Raw genomic sequence first — 17,703 nt, forward strand, 5'->3', positions numbered from 1 at the left:
AAAGCTATTAATGGGGTATATGCCTGGACCAATTGAAGACAGGAGCATGGGGACAGGACCCAGGCACTTCTGCGTCTAAGTCATTTGCTCACATTTCTAACTCCCTCTTTCAACTCTTGTTTCAGCACCGTTGTTTTACGACTAATGCTCTCCATTTGGGTTTACATGCACCCATTTCACTGTTCGCCTCTGGGAAATATAAGCACTTCATGCTAAGGTTCTTGCACAATAATCTTTCTCCTTGTAAACCTGGATTCCAGTTTTAACTATTCTGATCTCGTGCATTAGCTTCACATGAAGATGTAAAAGCTGGAGGAAATGAAGGCCATTATTTTCATCGGTAGTACTGACAACCTGCAATGACAGTTTTTCAGTTTTCCTTCAAATATTGGAGTAGTTAGGTTATAAAGACAAGGTAAATGTTATGCCACTATTTTTTATTTGCTATAATCAGTCAGCATCTGAAACAAAACCAAACACACTTCGGAATGCTTTTTTTCTATAGGAATAATCAACACGCTACTAAGCTACTATTAATATCAAGGTTAGGTAACACACTGGCATTAACAGTCCCTCCTTGAGCTGAGGAAGGCTAACTAAAGGATGCACAATCTTGACAAACGCAGACAGGATTTTTGCACAGTATGTGCACACGCACACGCTACTGAAGAAAATACTCCTCACTTCATAGTGCAGGCAGGCAAAAGCCAGACTTTTTATTTAAGTTTAAAATAACAAATACTCACCTATATCACAGTATACTGCTTAAGTTTATCGCTTCTGCTTTGAATTCTGTGCTTTCATTTCATGTGTCTACATTTTGCAATTGTGTACACGCTGCAAAATTAACCTTGTGTATCATTTAGCATCTGTGCATATCCGTTAGAGCTTAATGTTACACTGAAATTAAAAGAAATCTTGAATTTTAAGGTTCTGAAAGCAATCAATAAAATTCCACTGAAAAAAACAGTATAAATATTTCTTATAGTATAGTACTCTTAATTTTATGTCAGCGTCATTTTAATGCCGTAGTTTTCAATTATTCACTGTATAAAGAGAACCCTAGGGAAAAAAAAATACCTAAAATGCCATTCCTAAGTCTGTTAAACTCTGGTGATTTACGATATATGTACAGTATATAAATATATTTATGTATATATGTACATATATATTGGTTAACATTCATTATAAATAGAACTGTGTTAACTTAAGCAGTATAAAAATAGCCACTTTCCTGGGAACATGCAAACACAGTATGCTCTCACCTAATCTATAAAACCCAAAACAACCAAAACCTTTAGCTCTGGTTTTCTATAAATATAAATTTTAATTGAAGGCTTTCAGCTGATTTAACCGTAAAGTAAGTTTTTCCAGTAAAGATATAAAATCTGTTTGATGCTAGCTATAATTAAGCTCAAACACAGTATATTTTGGGTTATTTACTTTCAAGTATTTTTCCCGTGTGCGCTCAATCTAGACACACTGCATTTTTTTTCTTTTACAGTAAAATATTATTCAGGTCTAAACACTAAAAGCCAAATTACAGGCGATCTGGCATGCTTGCACTGCAGGGAAAAGGCTCTCCTCTACACTATTCCTATGTGGGAGGCTGTCCTAATATGGCTATTTGTGCTCCAGATCTTTTGTTCACTGCAAAGCATTATCAAGATACCTATATCGTAGATTCTTAAGGCCAGAAGAGAGAGTACTACAACCACTTAAGTCTCATCTCTGCTCACTGAAATTCACTCCGAGGTCCCTGCATTCAGCACAGTGACTGGTAGCTGGACTAAAACACCTCTCCGGTTACAGCCAAAGAGGTTCCAGCTTCAGAAGTTGAGTGAGATCTTGACTTTTTAGTGACTTTTCCCAGGGGGAAAAAATTGCGGTTCCATCTGAACCAAATGTGACATTTTTCCTTTTTTCTTGCCCCATGAAAAACTGAAAAATTGTTTTGCCCCGAAACATTCCCTTATCCTCTAAGGTGCTCCGAGTACTAGTTAGAAAAGCAAAAGAAGAAAAAGGGGCTACGTTCAAAGGTGACACTATTTCTGCTCCTCCACTTACCTATCAGCTCAGCAGAGAGCACACACTGGGCTGGACTGCGGAAGAAAGAGCACTGAGTCCTTCTGCTGAACAGATTTCAACCATCTACTTGGAGAATGCCATAAGCACATGACTCTGCCAATCGTGGCATATGCTGGCTATTTTTCATTGCATTCCACATAGCTAAAAACTAAAAACGCACTCCGGCCCATTTCAGAGGACAGGGGACTGAAATGCAGCTGTCTCCCTTCCTTACTACCCTATCTCACCCAGCACTTTGAACTGGTCTTGCTACCTCTCATAGTTACAAAAGTATTTCATACAAAGACAAACAGCATGGAAGACTCAAGGCACACTCTCTTCAGGACAACATTTTTCTTGTGATTTAGGGGACCTTTTAAGGAAGTAGGAAATTTGAATGTAAGTGGCATGGGCAAAGGAGGGACCGGAGCCTTTGTTTTTTCATTCCTAGAATTATTATTTGCACCTGCAAGTTACTGGGTAATAGAGGGATGATCTAGATACTCCCCACCTCCAGCAGATCCTCCAGATATTGCTCTGGAAATGTTTTCCAGGTTAAGATATTTGGTGTGTTTGGATTAAATCTGTGACGACGCTTCTGACAATCGAAAGTGCACATCCCAAAATTTGCTATGTCACCCCGTTGCAAAATGGGGTGTGCGACTAAACGAGTTGGATGTCAGTGAAGGCCTACTCTCCTAAAGATGTTGGATGAAGTTGCTTGTGCAAGCCTTTCTCTCTTACACCTCTGAAAGTGGTACACATAACTCCTTATCCCTCAAGCAAAATGGCCTAATGTTCCCAGCCATATCCTACATTTTTTCCCTATTCCCAGGGTGGCTCCCACATTTTTCCCAGAAGTCTTTTCTATGTCAGAAGTGATGAATCCTTGTTAAAGTAGCACAGTCTTCCAGCTCTTATATTTTCAGAAAAAAAATATGAGGCATTCTATTTCTTATGGTAAGTAGCATAAATGCACCAAAACAACGGTATGGATACCCCTGTATTAATTGTTTAGAGAGCTGTCGTTGGAAGTTGGGGACTGGGAAGTCACAAAAGGCTCATTTGCCTTCTGATCGTCCTTCATGGAGGCTGCTTGGTCTGAGATGGAAGAGAAGGAGAGCTGGTCATGTTCCATTATATGCACTTGGTCCTCTTCCTTGTCCTTCTTCACATAAAATAACTTCCTAAACTTTTTGAGCTCATGGAGTTCACAGAAAGTCTCGAGAACCACCAACATTGCGATAAGGCCCAGCAACAGATAACCTGGGTAAAAAAAAAAAAAAAAAAAAAAAAAAAAAGGGAGTTTTAATTATTAGCAAATTAAGTGGGCCTGGAACAGTTTTATCCCTGTAACTTTTCCCACCCCATCATCTCTGAATAGTATGTTAATTTTCTTTATGACCCAGTTTCAGAGCTCTGTAACCCACTTTAGACTGTCAAATCCTTTTTTTCTCCTCTTTCATTCTACAACCAACAAGACCCCAGATAATCAAAAAAAGTAACGCTAGTAGCTTCAATTGTTACAACCGTACCAGAGAAAAATATGTAAAGGCATTAAATGGAACAGAATACTAAAATTTACCACATGCACACTCCCCCACTTACTTATGACCTTCATGATTAAGTGCTCTTCAAAAGATTTTTTTCCCTTAATATTCCTACATGTTACAAACACAAGTAAAAATATGGCAGCTAATTATGGTTATTTGTTGTTTGCACCAGTTTAGCAGGACAAATCACTTATATTTCATGAAAAGTTTTGAAATATTTTCTTTTAAAATTTTAAGAAGATATCCAACTCCCTGAAATGAGTGGAAAAACAAAGCAACTAGAAACATGTACAAAACCAATAAAGTTAAAATGAAAAATTACTGTAAAATTACTGCTGATATTTTAAAAATCTGACAAAATTGCTATATCTGATGACACCTTGAAGATTATTTGCAATGTTTTACTAACGTACATAAACTATCCAAACTTGGAGGTATTACTTAAATGATATTGCTGATGACTTTGGTGGTGTACTAATTCTGATTTTTAAAGGTAATAGTCAGCTCTCATAGACTGAGACTTTTGGAAACGGAGCTTCGTATGGTTAACAGCCCACTGTGCTCTTTTTTTTTTTCCCCCTCTCCCAAACATATGCATCTAGAATTTGAGGGAAGGTGTTAAAATGAGCACTTCTTAATCTCAATGTTTCATTAGATCCCTGCTACTGATCATTACAATTTAATGAGCAGCATGACTACTTGAATATTTTATCATTTCAATGAGTAAATCAAGCAGGAGCTAGGTTTATAATTATTAGTACAACATGCTCATCCAAAGGCTGAACATTAAATGTGCTGAAAGAGCAACACAGATTAATTATTATAATCTACATATGGTCACTGTTCTGTTACCTAAAGGCATAAATATTTCACCTGTAGTTCCAGATTATTCACTGGCAATAACACTCTCCTTTTCCTTCCAGGAGCACCATTAAATCAATATTGCAATACCAGGTACTGATCTAAATCAGCACTACAGCTAAAATTTATGAATTGTTTTTAAGCTTTATCTCATGACATCAAATAGGAGATCTGCATTAACACAAGGATGAAGTGACAAAGACACGCCAATTAAAAGGCATCTATAAATCTGCACTGAGAATTTTGTAATTACCTCTGAAACTCAGTCCAACTGATCACCACTTGATTTAGAAGACGACTTGTGTTCTCCTAAATTTCTTGAAAAGCCTGTAGCACTCATTAAGCATTTTCTGATACAGAACTCCAAAAGCTTTCTTGAAGAAAATTTAGCTTTCACCAAGAAAACACTTTATACATCCTGTTTGGTTCCTTGAATTGTTCACATGAAAGGAAAAAGAGTAATTGAAAAGTTATGACCTTAAAAACTGTTGAAATTAAATATTCTAAGGTCATAACTTTGCCTAAAAGCTACTTTTTCCTTTTAGTATTTCCTGCAATCTATTTCTTAAGTGTTCTAAAGATTGAAAAAGGATAATCTCAGCCACAATGTTTTCATCTGATTTTGAGTTTTCAAAACAGCTAGTTTTTACAAGGCCTTTACTATGCGTGACTTTCTCCATTCACTTCATTTAGCATCCCCAAATCAACTCTGCAGATCAGCAGGGTAATAATTAAAGGTACTGCTGGTAAAATAAACGTGATGCGTAGAGGGGGAAATGTCCTGCAACGACAACAGGCCTGGCAGGAGAATAAAATAAAGTGTTCTGTTGGCTAGTTCAAGGCCCTGCTTCAAGGAATGAAAATTCAAGGCCCTATCTTTCTTTGGGTAAAACACAAAGTCAAGTTAATGGATGCTTTGCCTACATTAGGATTGCTGGATCATGCACAGGAGCACAGACAAATGTGTACCTGCCTAAGAAATGGACCTGACAGGCAAAGTTTGTTTTGGCTGTTCATATCTTTTAACTGGTGCATCTGATGACCCAGGACTGCGCAGACTGAAGCCATATCAGAAACTGGGATGCTTCAAAACACTCTCACTGGAGAATATTGCCCGCAGCACACATTCATTCAGTATGCCAACACAAAGATAATCTTCTTAGCTCTACTTTGATCAAATCACTGATCACTGTGCCTCTCTTCCGTGTCAAATATAATTAAACAATTCAAATTTAACATTTGTGGTCTTGCTTTGCTATCATCTCAGTCTACTTGTCTCTCTTTGACAGCTGGTACGTACCACTGCCAGCTTCAGCTACCTTCTGTTACAACTGGAGTCAGAAACTTTGCTATTCTGCCTCATTTCCCGTTGCTCCTCGACTCCTCTCTGTCCACCTGTCATCTCACCTGATGAGATGACCTTAGGTTACAAGGATCATCCTCCTGTCTCTGTGATGCACTGAAATCTTAGCCCAAGATGCTCCTAACCATTTTCATAACAGTAACGTGAGCATTTTTTTTCTGCTATTAATAGTAGACTAAGTAGCTATAGTTTAGCACAATGGAATTCTGGTTTTAGCTTCTTCTTTCTTAACTAAGAAAACCGACCTTATTTAAAGGTTTCCTCTTTGCACAGCTACTTACAATGCCCAGTTTGCTAGCTGACAGTTCACAAAACAATCACCATCCACAGAATGGAGAGGAAAAGTCTGACCTTTTTTTTTTTTTTTTTTTTAATAAAATGCCTTTTATTTAGCTGGTTACTTTGATACTTACATGTAATTCCGATTTTATACAGCTCTCGGAATTTTTGATTGTAACCTTCTCCTGGCACATAGTCTCCGAGGCCAATGGTGCTCAGGGAAATGAAACAAAAGTAAAAAGATTCCAAAAAATTCCAGTTATCTTCCAGAACAGAAAATATTGCTGCTGGGATTAAGAAGAAGCACGAGACAGTGATGAACCCAAGGACTATAGCGTGGATGATTGCAACAACCTGCTTGGAGAAGCCCCAGCGAATGTGGAAATACAGTACAGGCCGCCTGGTGACATATATAATGACGCGCTGTACCACTGCTGTCAGGAAAAGCAGTGTAAATGGGATCCCGATGGCTGAGTAGATGATGCAGAAGGCCTTTCCTCCATCAGATAAAGGCACTGTGTGTCCATAACCTGGAACAAAGCACAGGAGGCACAGGTTGAGCTAAAGCTGGGAGCTCACATACCAATTTGACATTGGCTATATTGTGTGAGGGAAAAAAGCCCACTTCGCTATTGCTAATTCTGAATTCTGCTATTCTTGATAAATGCTGTTCAAAGGTCTGTCTTAAGTAGGCAAACAAAGCCTAAGTACTAGCAATAAGCAAGTAAAAATAAAAAAAAATATTGTATATTTCAAAATTGTGAACGTATTTATATAAATGTTTATTTTGCAGAAGGAAATGATGCCTAGTCAGGAGTTGGAACCTATGCCGGGAAACCTGTGTTTTATTCTGGGTTTTCCTACTGACCTTTTTGTTTAGTTTTACAAAGTGATGTAACTTCTTTTACCTACCTTGTCAAGCAGAATAATCCATACTGCAGAAAAATGTTCCTACATCTACTTCGTAGTAAAACACTCTAAGACCTTCTGTGGAAATCATTTAAATTAAATAGAAGTATTATAATCAGCATTCCATGCTATATACTTCCATACTTCCTCAAGGTGTTTAGATGATAATCCAACAAAGGTATCTAAAAACAGAACAACCATTTTCACAGCAGAACTCCTGGGATCTAACCACTATTGCTGGATTTTTGCCTAGTCATTTACACACTAGAAGTATCAATAGCGATCTGTTCAGAGTGCAGGAATGTATCCACTGGTGCACAGGCTGATCATGGCCAGCGATCTCAATTCCACAAATGTGTGCAATTACACTTGTACCTAGCGCAAGCAGCTATGCTGCCAAAGCACGCTCTGCCAGACAGCCTGGTTCTAAATGTAAATCACAGGCACAGAAAAGAACAGTAAATCCAGCATAAACCAGGAATGCTTTCTTCTGTTTGACAACTAAAAAATGAGTATTTTGTTTTCATTGCAGCAAGGAAGAGGAAATCTCTTGCAATCTAGTTTGGGCAGTCTTTACACTGATATCAAACCAAGCAAGCGCAGACAGGCCCTAGTAATTCCGCAGCCCCAAATCTGCCAGTTCATTTGGGTTACGTTACTGCTGCACAGCGAGGCATTTTCCAGAGCTACTGCAACTAGCTATCTTGAGGAGCCCAGGCAGAGCCCAGTGCGCACAGGGTTATGCTGCTTCTGATCTCTGAACTGGGCTCACTCTGCACTTGCCCAGTCTGCCCAGTGCAGCACTGGACCGGGCAGACATTCCCTGAGGGCTCCTGGGAACCCCCTGCCTGCTCCCCTGTGAAACTGGCTGCTCTGCAAGCCCCTTAAGGTTTTATATGAACACAAGAGATTTCCCCTCTACGTTAATGAATTTAATAATAGAAACATTGCTCTTTTAAGATTTCCAGCAGAGTAAGAAAAGGAAATGTTCTTTTTATTTAAAATGCATAGAGACACTTCCAGACAACAAAAGACGGGCAAAACGTCTTATCCTTACAACCTACAAAGTCTTAGAGAAGAAATGCATGAGGTGTAGTTTCTCCACGTTAGCTAACCCGACAGGAAACTTCAGTTGTATTTGAATTTTAATGACATTATGAATAATCTACCCAAGCTCAGTCTTTTGAGCCCCAGAAAATCGTATTAATTAACGGCTTTTTTTCTTGCTCACCTTCTGTTTGCTTTATCCACTTTCAGATAAGAGAACCGGAACTGCACAGAGCACGCCAGACGCAGCTGAATCAGATTTATGAAGTTGCAGAGAAGGTTTTTCACCCTGTGTTCTACTCCGTCCCCAATAACGCTGGTCGTCTGACTGGTGTTTCTGACTACCACTGAACTGACGCTTTCTTGGCCCTGTCTATCGGAACTCCAGGATCCTGCCCCTCCGGCAAGATCCGGGGATCCACCAGTGCAGATCCCATCACTTCATATGTGAAACTATGACTGGTTTTGCTGTGTGCATGACCTAACATTTTACCTGCACTCATTTTCACGTGCCATTTTATTGTCCAGTTGCCCTGTGGCTCTTCCATCATCCTTACTGCCTTAAATAATTTTGTGTCTTTAGCAAACTTGGTTACCTTCCTCTTCCAGGTCATTTGTGAATACGTTGAACAGCACAAGCTGTTCACAACACAGGCCTCCAAGGAACAACCCTTGTGACATTCCCCTACTTCAACAACTAACCATTTTCTCCTACTCTGTTTTCTATCTTTCCCTATCTCACATCCATATGAGGACGAGCCCCAGTTGCTTAGTTTTCCTGAAAGCATTTTGTGACAGACAATCAACTCCAAGTTTGGAAGAGAAGAAAGATGTGTGTTCTGAGTAGATCACAGGGTATCTAAAACTGACCCATGTGACACAAACACAAAAAAGGCAAATGCAATGCTCTATCACATCAAGGTGCCTTCAGTAAAGCAGAACTAGAGGTGTGTCATTTGAGTAAGATGCAGATGAGACCTCATCTGGACTAATCTACCTCATTCTGTATATCCACGCTTAAAGAATGAATTCACACTGGAAGAAGAGCAGAGAAAGGTTACTGAAACCATCAGGAGAATAGAGACTATTTTATGAGAGGAAGACAAAAGTGGTTGGCTTCCTCAGCACAGCTGAATGGAGGCTGAAAACCGACATAGTATCTCCCTGTTAATGCATCAGCATACAAGTGCTACCAAGGGAAAAGAAATGCTTTAGACGAAGAGTAAGATTGCCACACAAACAAACAGCTTTGATGTAGCATGAATAAATTTAGTCTAGAAATTAGAAAAAGGTTTTTAAGCTTCAGAGAAGAGTTTTTGAGCAGCCATCCACTTTCAGTACTGGGGAAAGAACCCAGCTATGTTTAAAATGGAGCCTGAGGAAGCTCGGTAACTTTATGGATGGTGCAATATCATGAGGCTATACGTGACAAGCAGAAATTGAGCTTGCAGACCTGGAAAGTCCCTTGCAAGCTCCAGGTTCCTAAATTTAACATATGTTTGCACTGTACAACTAATCCAAGCTTTCATTAATTTGAACCCAAACATCTGTATCATGCATACAAAAAAAAAAAAAAAAATCTCTGACACATTTGTTGGTTCATTATGCACACAGCAGGTTGATGGTGATTTAATTCCAGCCTCTGTGCTGACCCAGGCAGCAATCGGCTCATTTCTTGGTGAGTGGAGGTTCTGTTACCTCTCCAATACTTCACTCATAATTCCTTCTGAAGGACAGACATTATCCTTCCAGGTGCTACACAGTATGCACCCAGACTCAGAGGAAAGTGTAGAACGAGAAAGACTTTATTACTGGAAAGTTTGCAACAAGGTTATATTAAACTGGGTGCTCAGAGTAGCCTGCCTGTTAACGCTTACAGAATTTTTTCCAATCCACAGAATTAGTTGAGGTGCCTGAAGCAGATGCTACCTTCTAAGGTCTCCTCTGCCATCCTGGTAAGGTTGTCACATCACTTAAGGGACAGCTGAGGGGTTGTGTATCTGCTCCTCCACTGCTAACGATTACAGGAACTATAATACTACAGAGCGTTTACAGTTTCAGACTGAGGAGAGAATATATGTTCCACTCAACCAGCAGCAGTAAGAGGATGACATCTTCCAAAAGCAATGGATGAGTGATCAATGTTTGCTTGCTACTCAGGATACAGACTCACTGCTTGGGAATGATTATATTGAAAAGTTTGAGCTAAAACAGTCACAATTTATGAGGCTATGGCAAGGGGGGAGGAAAAAGATCCATATTTTTTCCCAGTATGAAATTGCTTCTATGTGACTTTTCCTAACAATGCCTATAATCTTAGTCATCCCTGTACAAAAGTCACTAAAAAAACCCCAACACAACCGTACATTAAAAGAGGGAAATTACAGATCCGAGGCAGGAGATACGCCATGTCTGACTTCAGACACTTGCGCTCTATTGCCTCCCATCTCTGCCCCTGCACCTGTTTGTAGCTTCTTCGTACTGTAACCTCTTCAGGGAAATTCCCTTCTATAATCCCTCCATAAAGTGCCTAGCACATGCTAGTTCTATATAAATAATAGATAATAAAATGTATGCTGATTTGCGTTTTTCAGTGGAAACTACTATGTTCAGAAGCATTACAACTGCAATCCTAAGATATTCTTTTTGTTATCAGAAAAGGACACTCACAAAAAGCGGGCTACTTATGAAGACATTTCTTTATTCTATCAAGGAGATTTGCTATAGGTAACTAGAATTAAATTGCCCATGTAGCATATCTGATAACTGTATTACTGGTTATGAAGACAGACAAGATTTACTGAATGCTGTGTTTTCACATGTATAATGCAAATATCAGATAACAACCACCTCTTTAAAAGCACTGGCCTTTGAAAAACCAAACCCTCCGTTAACATGCCCGAACTCAGAAGCAAAGTAACACCAGAGATAAAAGGATATTACTCACACAGAATCCCGTCTATTGTCTATTCATAGCTCAGAGGCACCATTCCTTCAAAAAAGCTCACAGAATAAAAGGCATGCAAGGCCAGCGGGATTTGCCAAATTAAGCAAGATCAACGCTCCATCTCGCTCAGTGTCTTGAGACAGACCATATTTGGTAGATCATACAAAGAGCAAAACCCCACAAGATGTAGACAGTTGAGCTTCCGTTCTGTTCACATATGGGGATTTCTTCCTTAAAAGTCATTTACTCTCTTATGACTTGGAGGACTTCTACTGTTATAAATTTACATAAATAGAGAAAAATGTCTTTATCTATTCTGATGTAATTTTGAATGTCATCATAGTCTACAAAAGTGCTTGTTTTTAAAAATCATTTAAAATGCTTACATCTTTTTACATTGATCTTGGTGCTTTGAGTTATACAGGTCAATTATGCGTTCAATAAAACGTCTACTCTTCCATTTGCTGTCTTTCAAGTTAGCCTGTTGCTCTTACATCTTTTTAGAAAGGCTTGGTCATGACTTTTCTGTACTTTTCAATGGTTTGTATCCCTCCTGTGCAAGCTCCTCTTCTAGTTATTTTCTCTTTTGTCTTACCTGTGTCTAATTGTTGCTGTTAGATTCCTTTGTAGAGAAATACTCAGAATTGATCATTATATGCCAGGTAAGATATATTTTCTCCCTCCATTTTTATATAGCATCACACTTTGTTTTCCAGAGTCTCTAGGTAGCTTACAACGATGTCCGACTCGTAACAGCCCATGTCAAACCCAGCACTGCATACGAGCATTTCACACTACTCTTCCATCCTGTGTTAGCCTGGCACTTGTTGGCACTAGGTGTTTTCTCCTTTCATCCCTCTCAGATACTGCTTTGACCAATCTAAGCAGTTCTGTATCATCGCTGCTTTCTCTCTTCATAGTTCAGTCCCTCCTGTAGCTCATTAATTGGCCTTCTCTCTATTAAGAAACAGCGGTCTTCTTACAGGTCTTTCAGGACCCTGAATTGAGCATTTAGTGCCAGAGTGCAGAGATGCTGCAATTCTGTGTTGCGATAACCCAGCCTGGACTTCCACACAGAAGTCCCCAGAGTCTGCCCTGAAGGACGGATGTTTCAATGTTGTAAATGGATCTGATATCAGCTGAGGCAAGCAACAGGCAAACAGAGGTGCTACAGCCCTCGGCAAGTTTCCCCCAGACAGCCTCTCCCAGGCAATGGTGATGAAGCCTGGAAGGCGTGCGTGCAGGCTGCAGCACTGGCTCTTTCTCTTGCCCCTGTGTTACACTCCCAGGGCATCAGCTGTCCATGACTGCTCTCATGGGCTGGTCCCATGGATGGGGACCACCATCCACAGCATTAAAGCTCACTTCTGTCCGTTCATGAATTAAACGGTCAATAGGTTTCTGTTGTCTGTTTTCTTCTTCCAGGTGCTCTTCTCCCTCTTTCCTACCACAGGTTTTGTCAAGCCACTGCTCCTGTGGGTCTCCCTGGCCCCAGGTGACCTGCTGCAACACCACCAGCCCTATGTGGCACCACTGAGCTTCCCAGGGTGGGGAGGGGGTTATCTTCAGCACATCCAGTGTCCTCCCCAACACACCCATTCAGATGGCAGAGTCATAACGCCCAGCCCCAATGTGGTAGCACAACACAACAAGCGTGCTTATCCCTTTGCTGGTTTGAGTCAGCGTCCCTGAAGAGAAGTCAGCCCTTTAAGTCTGCTCGTAATCTCAAAAGGCCCCAATAGGTGAAGTGAATCATGTGCTAGGTATTAAAGTTATGCAAAAATCTTTCATTCATCCCAAGTGTAACATGACTCACTGGAATATGATGATGATGATGATGAAGGTCAATGATAATATTTACATAATTTCTACACTGTGATTTTTATAAACCTTTGACATTTTCCACTATGTTTAACAGTGAAATACATCATTCTTCATAACTGGTCTATTATCTTCTAAGATAAAAAGGAAACGCCAGGCGACGGTAGATCCATGTGGTAAGAGAGAGCACAAGTAAGTCTCAAGTATTTTTTCTATTGCAAGGAAGAGCATAGCAGCAACCAAAGTGATCAGAAACTTGCCCTACAGAGTTCAAACCAACAACATTATGATTGAAGTAGCTGATTAGGAAGTTGATGTAAAGTACAGCAGCTGACTAAGCCATTTGCAGGCAAAAGGGCATTCATACAGAATGAAAGAAATCATAAAAAAAGATATGGTATTATGCAGCGTATCTACACATGCCAAAGCATCTGCTCAGAATTAAATACTTTCAGAAAAGGTATTTTACTTTTTCTGCTTCTATAGGGTGTGCACTGGGAAGGACCAGCTTTAAAGATAGCTGATAGGCAGGTAGTTAACCAGCCTTTTAGCACACCATTGCACATAAGCCTTTCTTCCCTGTAATACAGATAGAAAAAAGAATATAAAGGACTGTAAACAGACATGAAAACTGGTCCATAGTGTAAAGTTTGCAAAACAGTAGCATTGTGCTGCTAGAAAAGACTTTACAGAGCTCTTACTCAGAGATTTGAGACCAAGCAATACCATTAAAACAAGACATTAAAACAGAGTTATATGTTAAAAAAGGGTAAAAATTACAAGTTCACCAACACAGTTTTGTTAAACAAACCTGAGAACTTTGATTTCCAGCCAGGCTGAGATAAGCTACTCTACATGGCAGAAAGGAGGAGGAAAAATTCCACTACGATAGGCATTTTTAAGCAGAGGAAATCCATTTGGATGTTACATTTTGCTACCTCCTCAGTTGAGCTAATGGAACTCATTTTGTGTGCACTGAAAGAGGGAGGAAGAGGTGCTGTAAACTGAATTGATGAAGTTATCTGGGTTTAAAAGAAAAAAAAAAAAAGAGGGAAAGTGAGGAGGAGGAGATTTGTCTGAAACCTAGATCATTTCACTAATAAAAACTTAACAGCACAGCACTCAAAGCATTGGGATAATTAGGGAAGTGATGAAGGGTGTGGCAGAAACCTCTTAAACCAGTTTTGCCACTAAAGAAAACACTCATTAGGTTCATCCTCACACAGCACCAGTAAGGGTGATTTAAACTTCCAGCTGAGGTGATTTAGTATGGTGCTACTCCAGCTCCCTTCAATAATAATATATCCCTCAAACCTCACTAGAATAAAAGTAGTAAAAACACATTTAAACAATTAAATCAACCATGAGGATTAGATCTTCTCCATAACGATTTCTCACCTAATCACTTCTCAGAATAGAATTGTTTTGCTTTGCCAATTTCTAGTGTCAAGGGACAACTTCCAAAAAAAAAAAAAAAAAAAAAGATATTCCAACACACTGATTTCCATGTATCTACTAATGGTACATGGTTTCAATTGCTTCTGAGACTGCCCTTTGCTGCCATTAGTTATCGAAGCCGAAGACTGCTAATTCCTCTGAATCCATGCCCGGCTAGCCAGGTTTGGAGTTGCCTTGGAAAGGACCAGGTTCATATAATCAGTTCACAAATGTCACCTGCTGCACCAAAAAAGGCTGAAATGGCTTTGAACATAGTCAATTTAGTAATAAGGTTGTATGAGTAATTTGGCTGGCTGTCAGCAACATCTGAACCCAAGTAACAAGCCAATGGCATGGATATATTGGCTTCTATGCTCAAAGCCAGTTTCAAAACCAATTCCTACCAGAACAGCTGTACGTCAGAACATTTACATCTTGCAAAGCATATAAAGTCTGCTACATCCATTCCTGCACAGGAAGCAATATTTCACCTGCCCAAAGAAACCAAGCTAGAAACTGCATCCACAGATGCTGGGAAAAGGGGATGCTGATGAATGAAACCGGGGAAAATGTCTGTATGAGGACGAGGGATATTTCCACACTATTTACGTGAATACATTGAGATAAACAGCTGGCTTTATGGTCTCATATTTGGTACTGTTTAAACTGCCCAAGGATTTGTACCAGTGCTGGCAAAACACTGATGTTCAGTTCCTATTCTGACTAATATGATCTGGGTAAGCCTAAATAAACGGCGTGACAGTGGATATAGCTACGTATTGACAGTAACACATCCACATTCACAAAGCATGGCGACTGTTAATAATAAATAAATAAACCCAACATTTCATGCTGGGAGCAGGAGTAATGATTCCAATTTCCTACTGAGTATGTTCTTAGCCCTCTGAAAAGTTAGCCCCTTTCCTGCCATAAGCCCAATCCCAACTCCATGCCTTACCTGGGAGTCCCACATGAAGAGACAGTGAAAGCTCTTACTGACCTGGACCTATGCACAGGGTGGCACTTCTGGTGGAAAAACACTTCTATAGAAATAAATACCCATATAAAAATACATTAAAAATTCAGTATTTAACAAATAATTTGTGTATATAATATTATTTTTAAATAAATGTAATAAGCATTTAGAACTTAACACATAAATATTTAAAACTAAACTAAAACATGTATGAAAACGTTTCATATATCCCACAATAAATATCACTACTGTTTATATTCTCTTCAGTTATTGTATACTTATTGTGTTACCAAACCAGAATAAAAATATTTCCTTGCCCTCAAAACGTACAACTTCAGTATAAAATATAAGGCAGCCAGTGAACACAAATGGAAAGGTGGAAAAGAATTAGATGATACTGAGCAGTGTGTGACACAACAGCATCCATGTGCCACTTGCACCATCACTACTTAACCTACCCTTTCAGGTATTTATATACCGTGATGAGCTTCCCCCTGAGCCTTCTCTTCTCCAGGCTGAACAGTCCCAGCCTCTCCCACCCCTCGTATGAGAGACGCTCCAGTCCCTTCATCATCTTAGTGGCCCTTCACTGGACTCTCTCCAGTAGCTCCGTATCTTTTTCGTACTGGGGAGCCCAGAACTGGACCCAGCACTCCAGGTGTGGCCTCACCAGTACTGAGCAGAGGGAAGTATCACTTCCCTCGACCTGCTGGCAACATTCCTAATGCAGCCCAGAATACCATTAGCCCTCTTTGCCACCGGGGCATGCTGCTGGCTCTCTTTGGCCATTAATTATGCAAGGAAAATTGAAAGTGCATTAGGCCCGTTCAGATGAGTTTAACAATCAGGACCAGAATAAAACCATACATTGTGTATCTATTAATTTTCTTAACTATAGAAAAATTATAGTACTATTTGTTTACAACAAGAACTCCTGTATCTTTTTAGCTATTATAAGTCCATTTACAATTTTCTAGAGCAACACATGCTGTCCCCTTCTGCAGCTTAGCAGCCCTGGGAACTCCCAAGTTCCAAAAACATTTTATAATTCTAAAATTATGGCACAGAAATCCTGACATCATTCATGTTTACCATTAACCCATTTCTATGATCTCCAAGGAATATTCTTTTTCTTTCCAGGTAGGAAACGTGTTAAGATGAATTTTGCCTTTGTTCCAACCTAGCTGCCAATGCTGGAGAATTGTCTGTTTGAGGAGAAATTTCTATACCCTGTACATGAGATATAGGAGGCAGGAATATTGCCGATGTGGCCTAGGCATGTCTTTCCAATTCTGTTTTTTTCCTGTACCAATTATGCAGCAGGAGGAAATGTCATCACCTTAAATATTCAGGGCAAATGACAATAACGCACAAATAACCTTTTCTTTCTTTATTTCTTCAAATTCTGACATACTTTCATATGAATTATTATAAATATTTTCTCTCATGTAGAGATTAAAATATAGACATGTCTTTTCAAAGTAGGAAAAAACCCACATTCTTCAAGACTGATGAAAATAGCTTTGCTCCACCTGTGAGTTAGCTGCTCTTGTGACCCACAAACACTAGTATAAAAATGCATGTTAAAAACATTTTTCAGTCAAATTTGAGTGACAAAACATAAAGCAGTACAAGTACCCTGTTGTCATTTCAATCAGCAAGAGAAAAGCTGCAGTCAGTGCAGGGGGACCCCTGGAAATTATATATGTATAGATGGTAATTTTCCATTTTAAAAATGTGATCATTTTTGATGCTGTTCACATCCCACAGAGGCAGTAGGAGAAATTACATGATGTTATGATGATGAAGAAAATGTTTTTGTGTTGTTGGGCTTGTCAGCAAAACAAGTCCTTTAAAACATGAAAATAGTTTGGTTACAACAGGAGCTGAGATCTTGTTCTAAAACTCTCATCTGAATGTAATGAAAAAAACAACACTTGATCATATTACTTAAAGGATCAAGTATCTGCCAATCCCTGCCCAGAACCAATTACTTTGACTATTGGAATGTAAAAGTATAGTAACAGAAAAAATAAATGGGGAAAAAAAAGAATTGCATAGTCATGTTGTTTACGTGAGTATTACAGCACAGTAAATGTGGATCCGTAGAGTGGAATACTTGGTAGCATGGACCTAAATTCATCATTATATTTAGGGAAACCAGGGTTTACTTCAGATTTGCTCTACTCTGTTTGCAAAGACTGGGTGCCCAGTAAGAGCTAAGATGTGCTTCACTGTTCTGCAAGAGTGCCAGTTTCAGGTTGTTCAATTGAAAAGAAGTCCAGTCTGCATACTCCAAAACTGCTCCACAAGTGTGAAGCAAAAGTGGGAAGTGGGGACTATCTGGAGATTTGTTTTGGCAGTGCACTCTTGATCCGAACCAAAACACTACTGCAGGGCCAAGAAATCTGGCAGACTTCAGATGCCTTCAGAGTTTGAAACG

At 39.5% G+C, this 17,703-nt stretch overlaps 1 protein-coding gene across 1 annotated transcript in view; it reads right to left on the reverse strand.

Moving 5' to 3' along the window:
- Nucleotides 1–420: 420 nt before the first annotated feature.
- KCNK1 (potassium two pore domain channel subfamily K member 1) overlaps nt 421–17,703 on the reverse strand; it is a 36,862-nt gene continuing 19,579 nt past the window's right edge. The window contains exons 2-3 of the mRNA XM_087774065.1: nt 6,258–6,653; nt 421–3,333 (exon numbers count right to left, since the gene is read on the reverse strand). Coding sequence (XP_087630191.1) covers nt 3,074–3,333; nt 6,258–6,653 — 656 coding nt within the window. The 3' untranslated portion in view covers nt 421–3,073. The remainder of the gene's footprint in view (nt 3,334–6,257; nt 6,654–17,703) is intronic.

This window comes from Nipponia nippon, unplaced genomic scaffold (genome assembly GCF_047370975.1).
Source record: "Nipponia nippon isolate SJK-2023a ecotype South Korea unplaced genomic scaffold, ASM4737097v1 scaffold_4, whole genome shotgun sequence".
Classification (NCBI taxonomy): Eukaryota; Metazoa; Chordata; class Aves; order Pelecaniformes; family Threskiornithidae; genus Nipponia; species Nipponia nippon.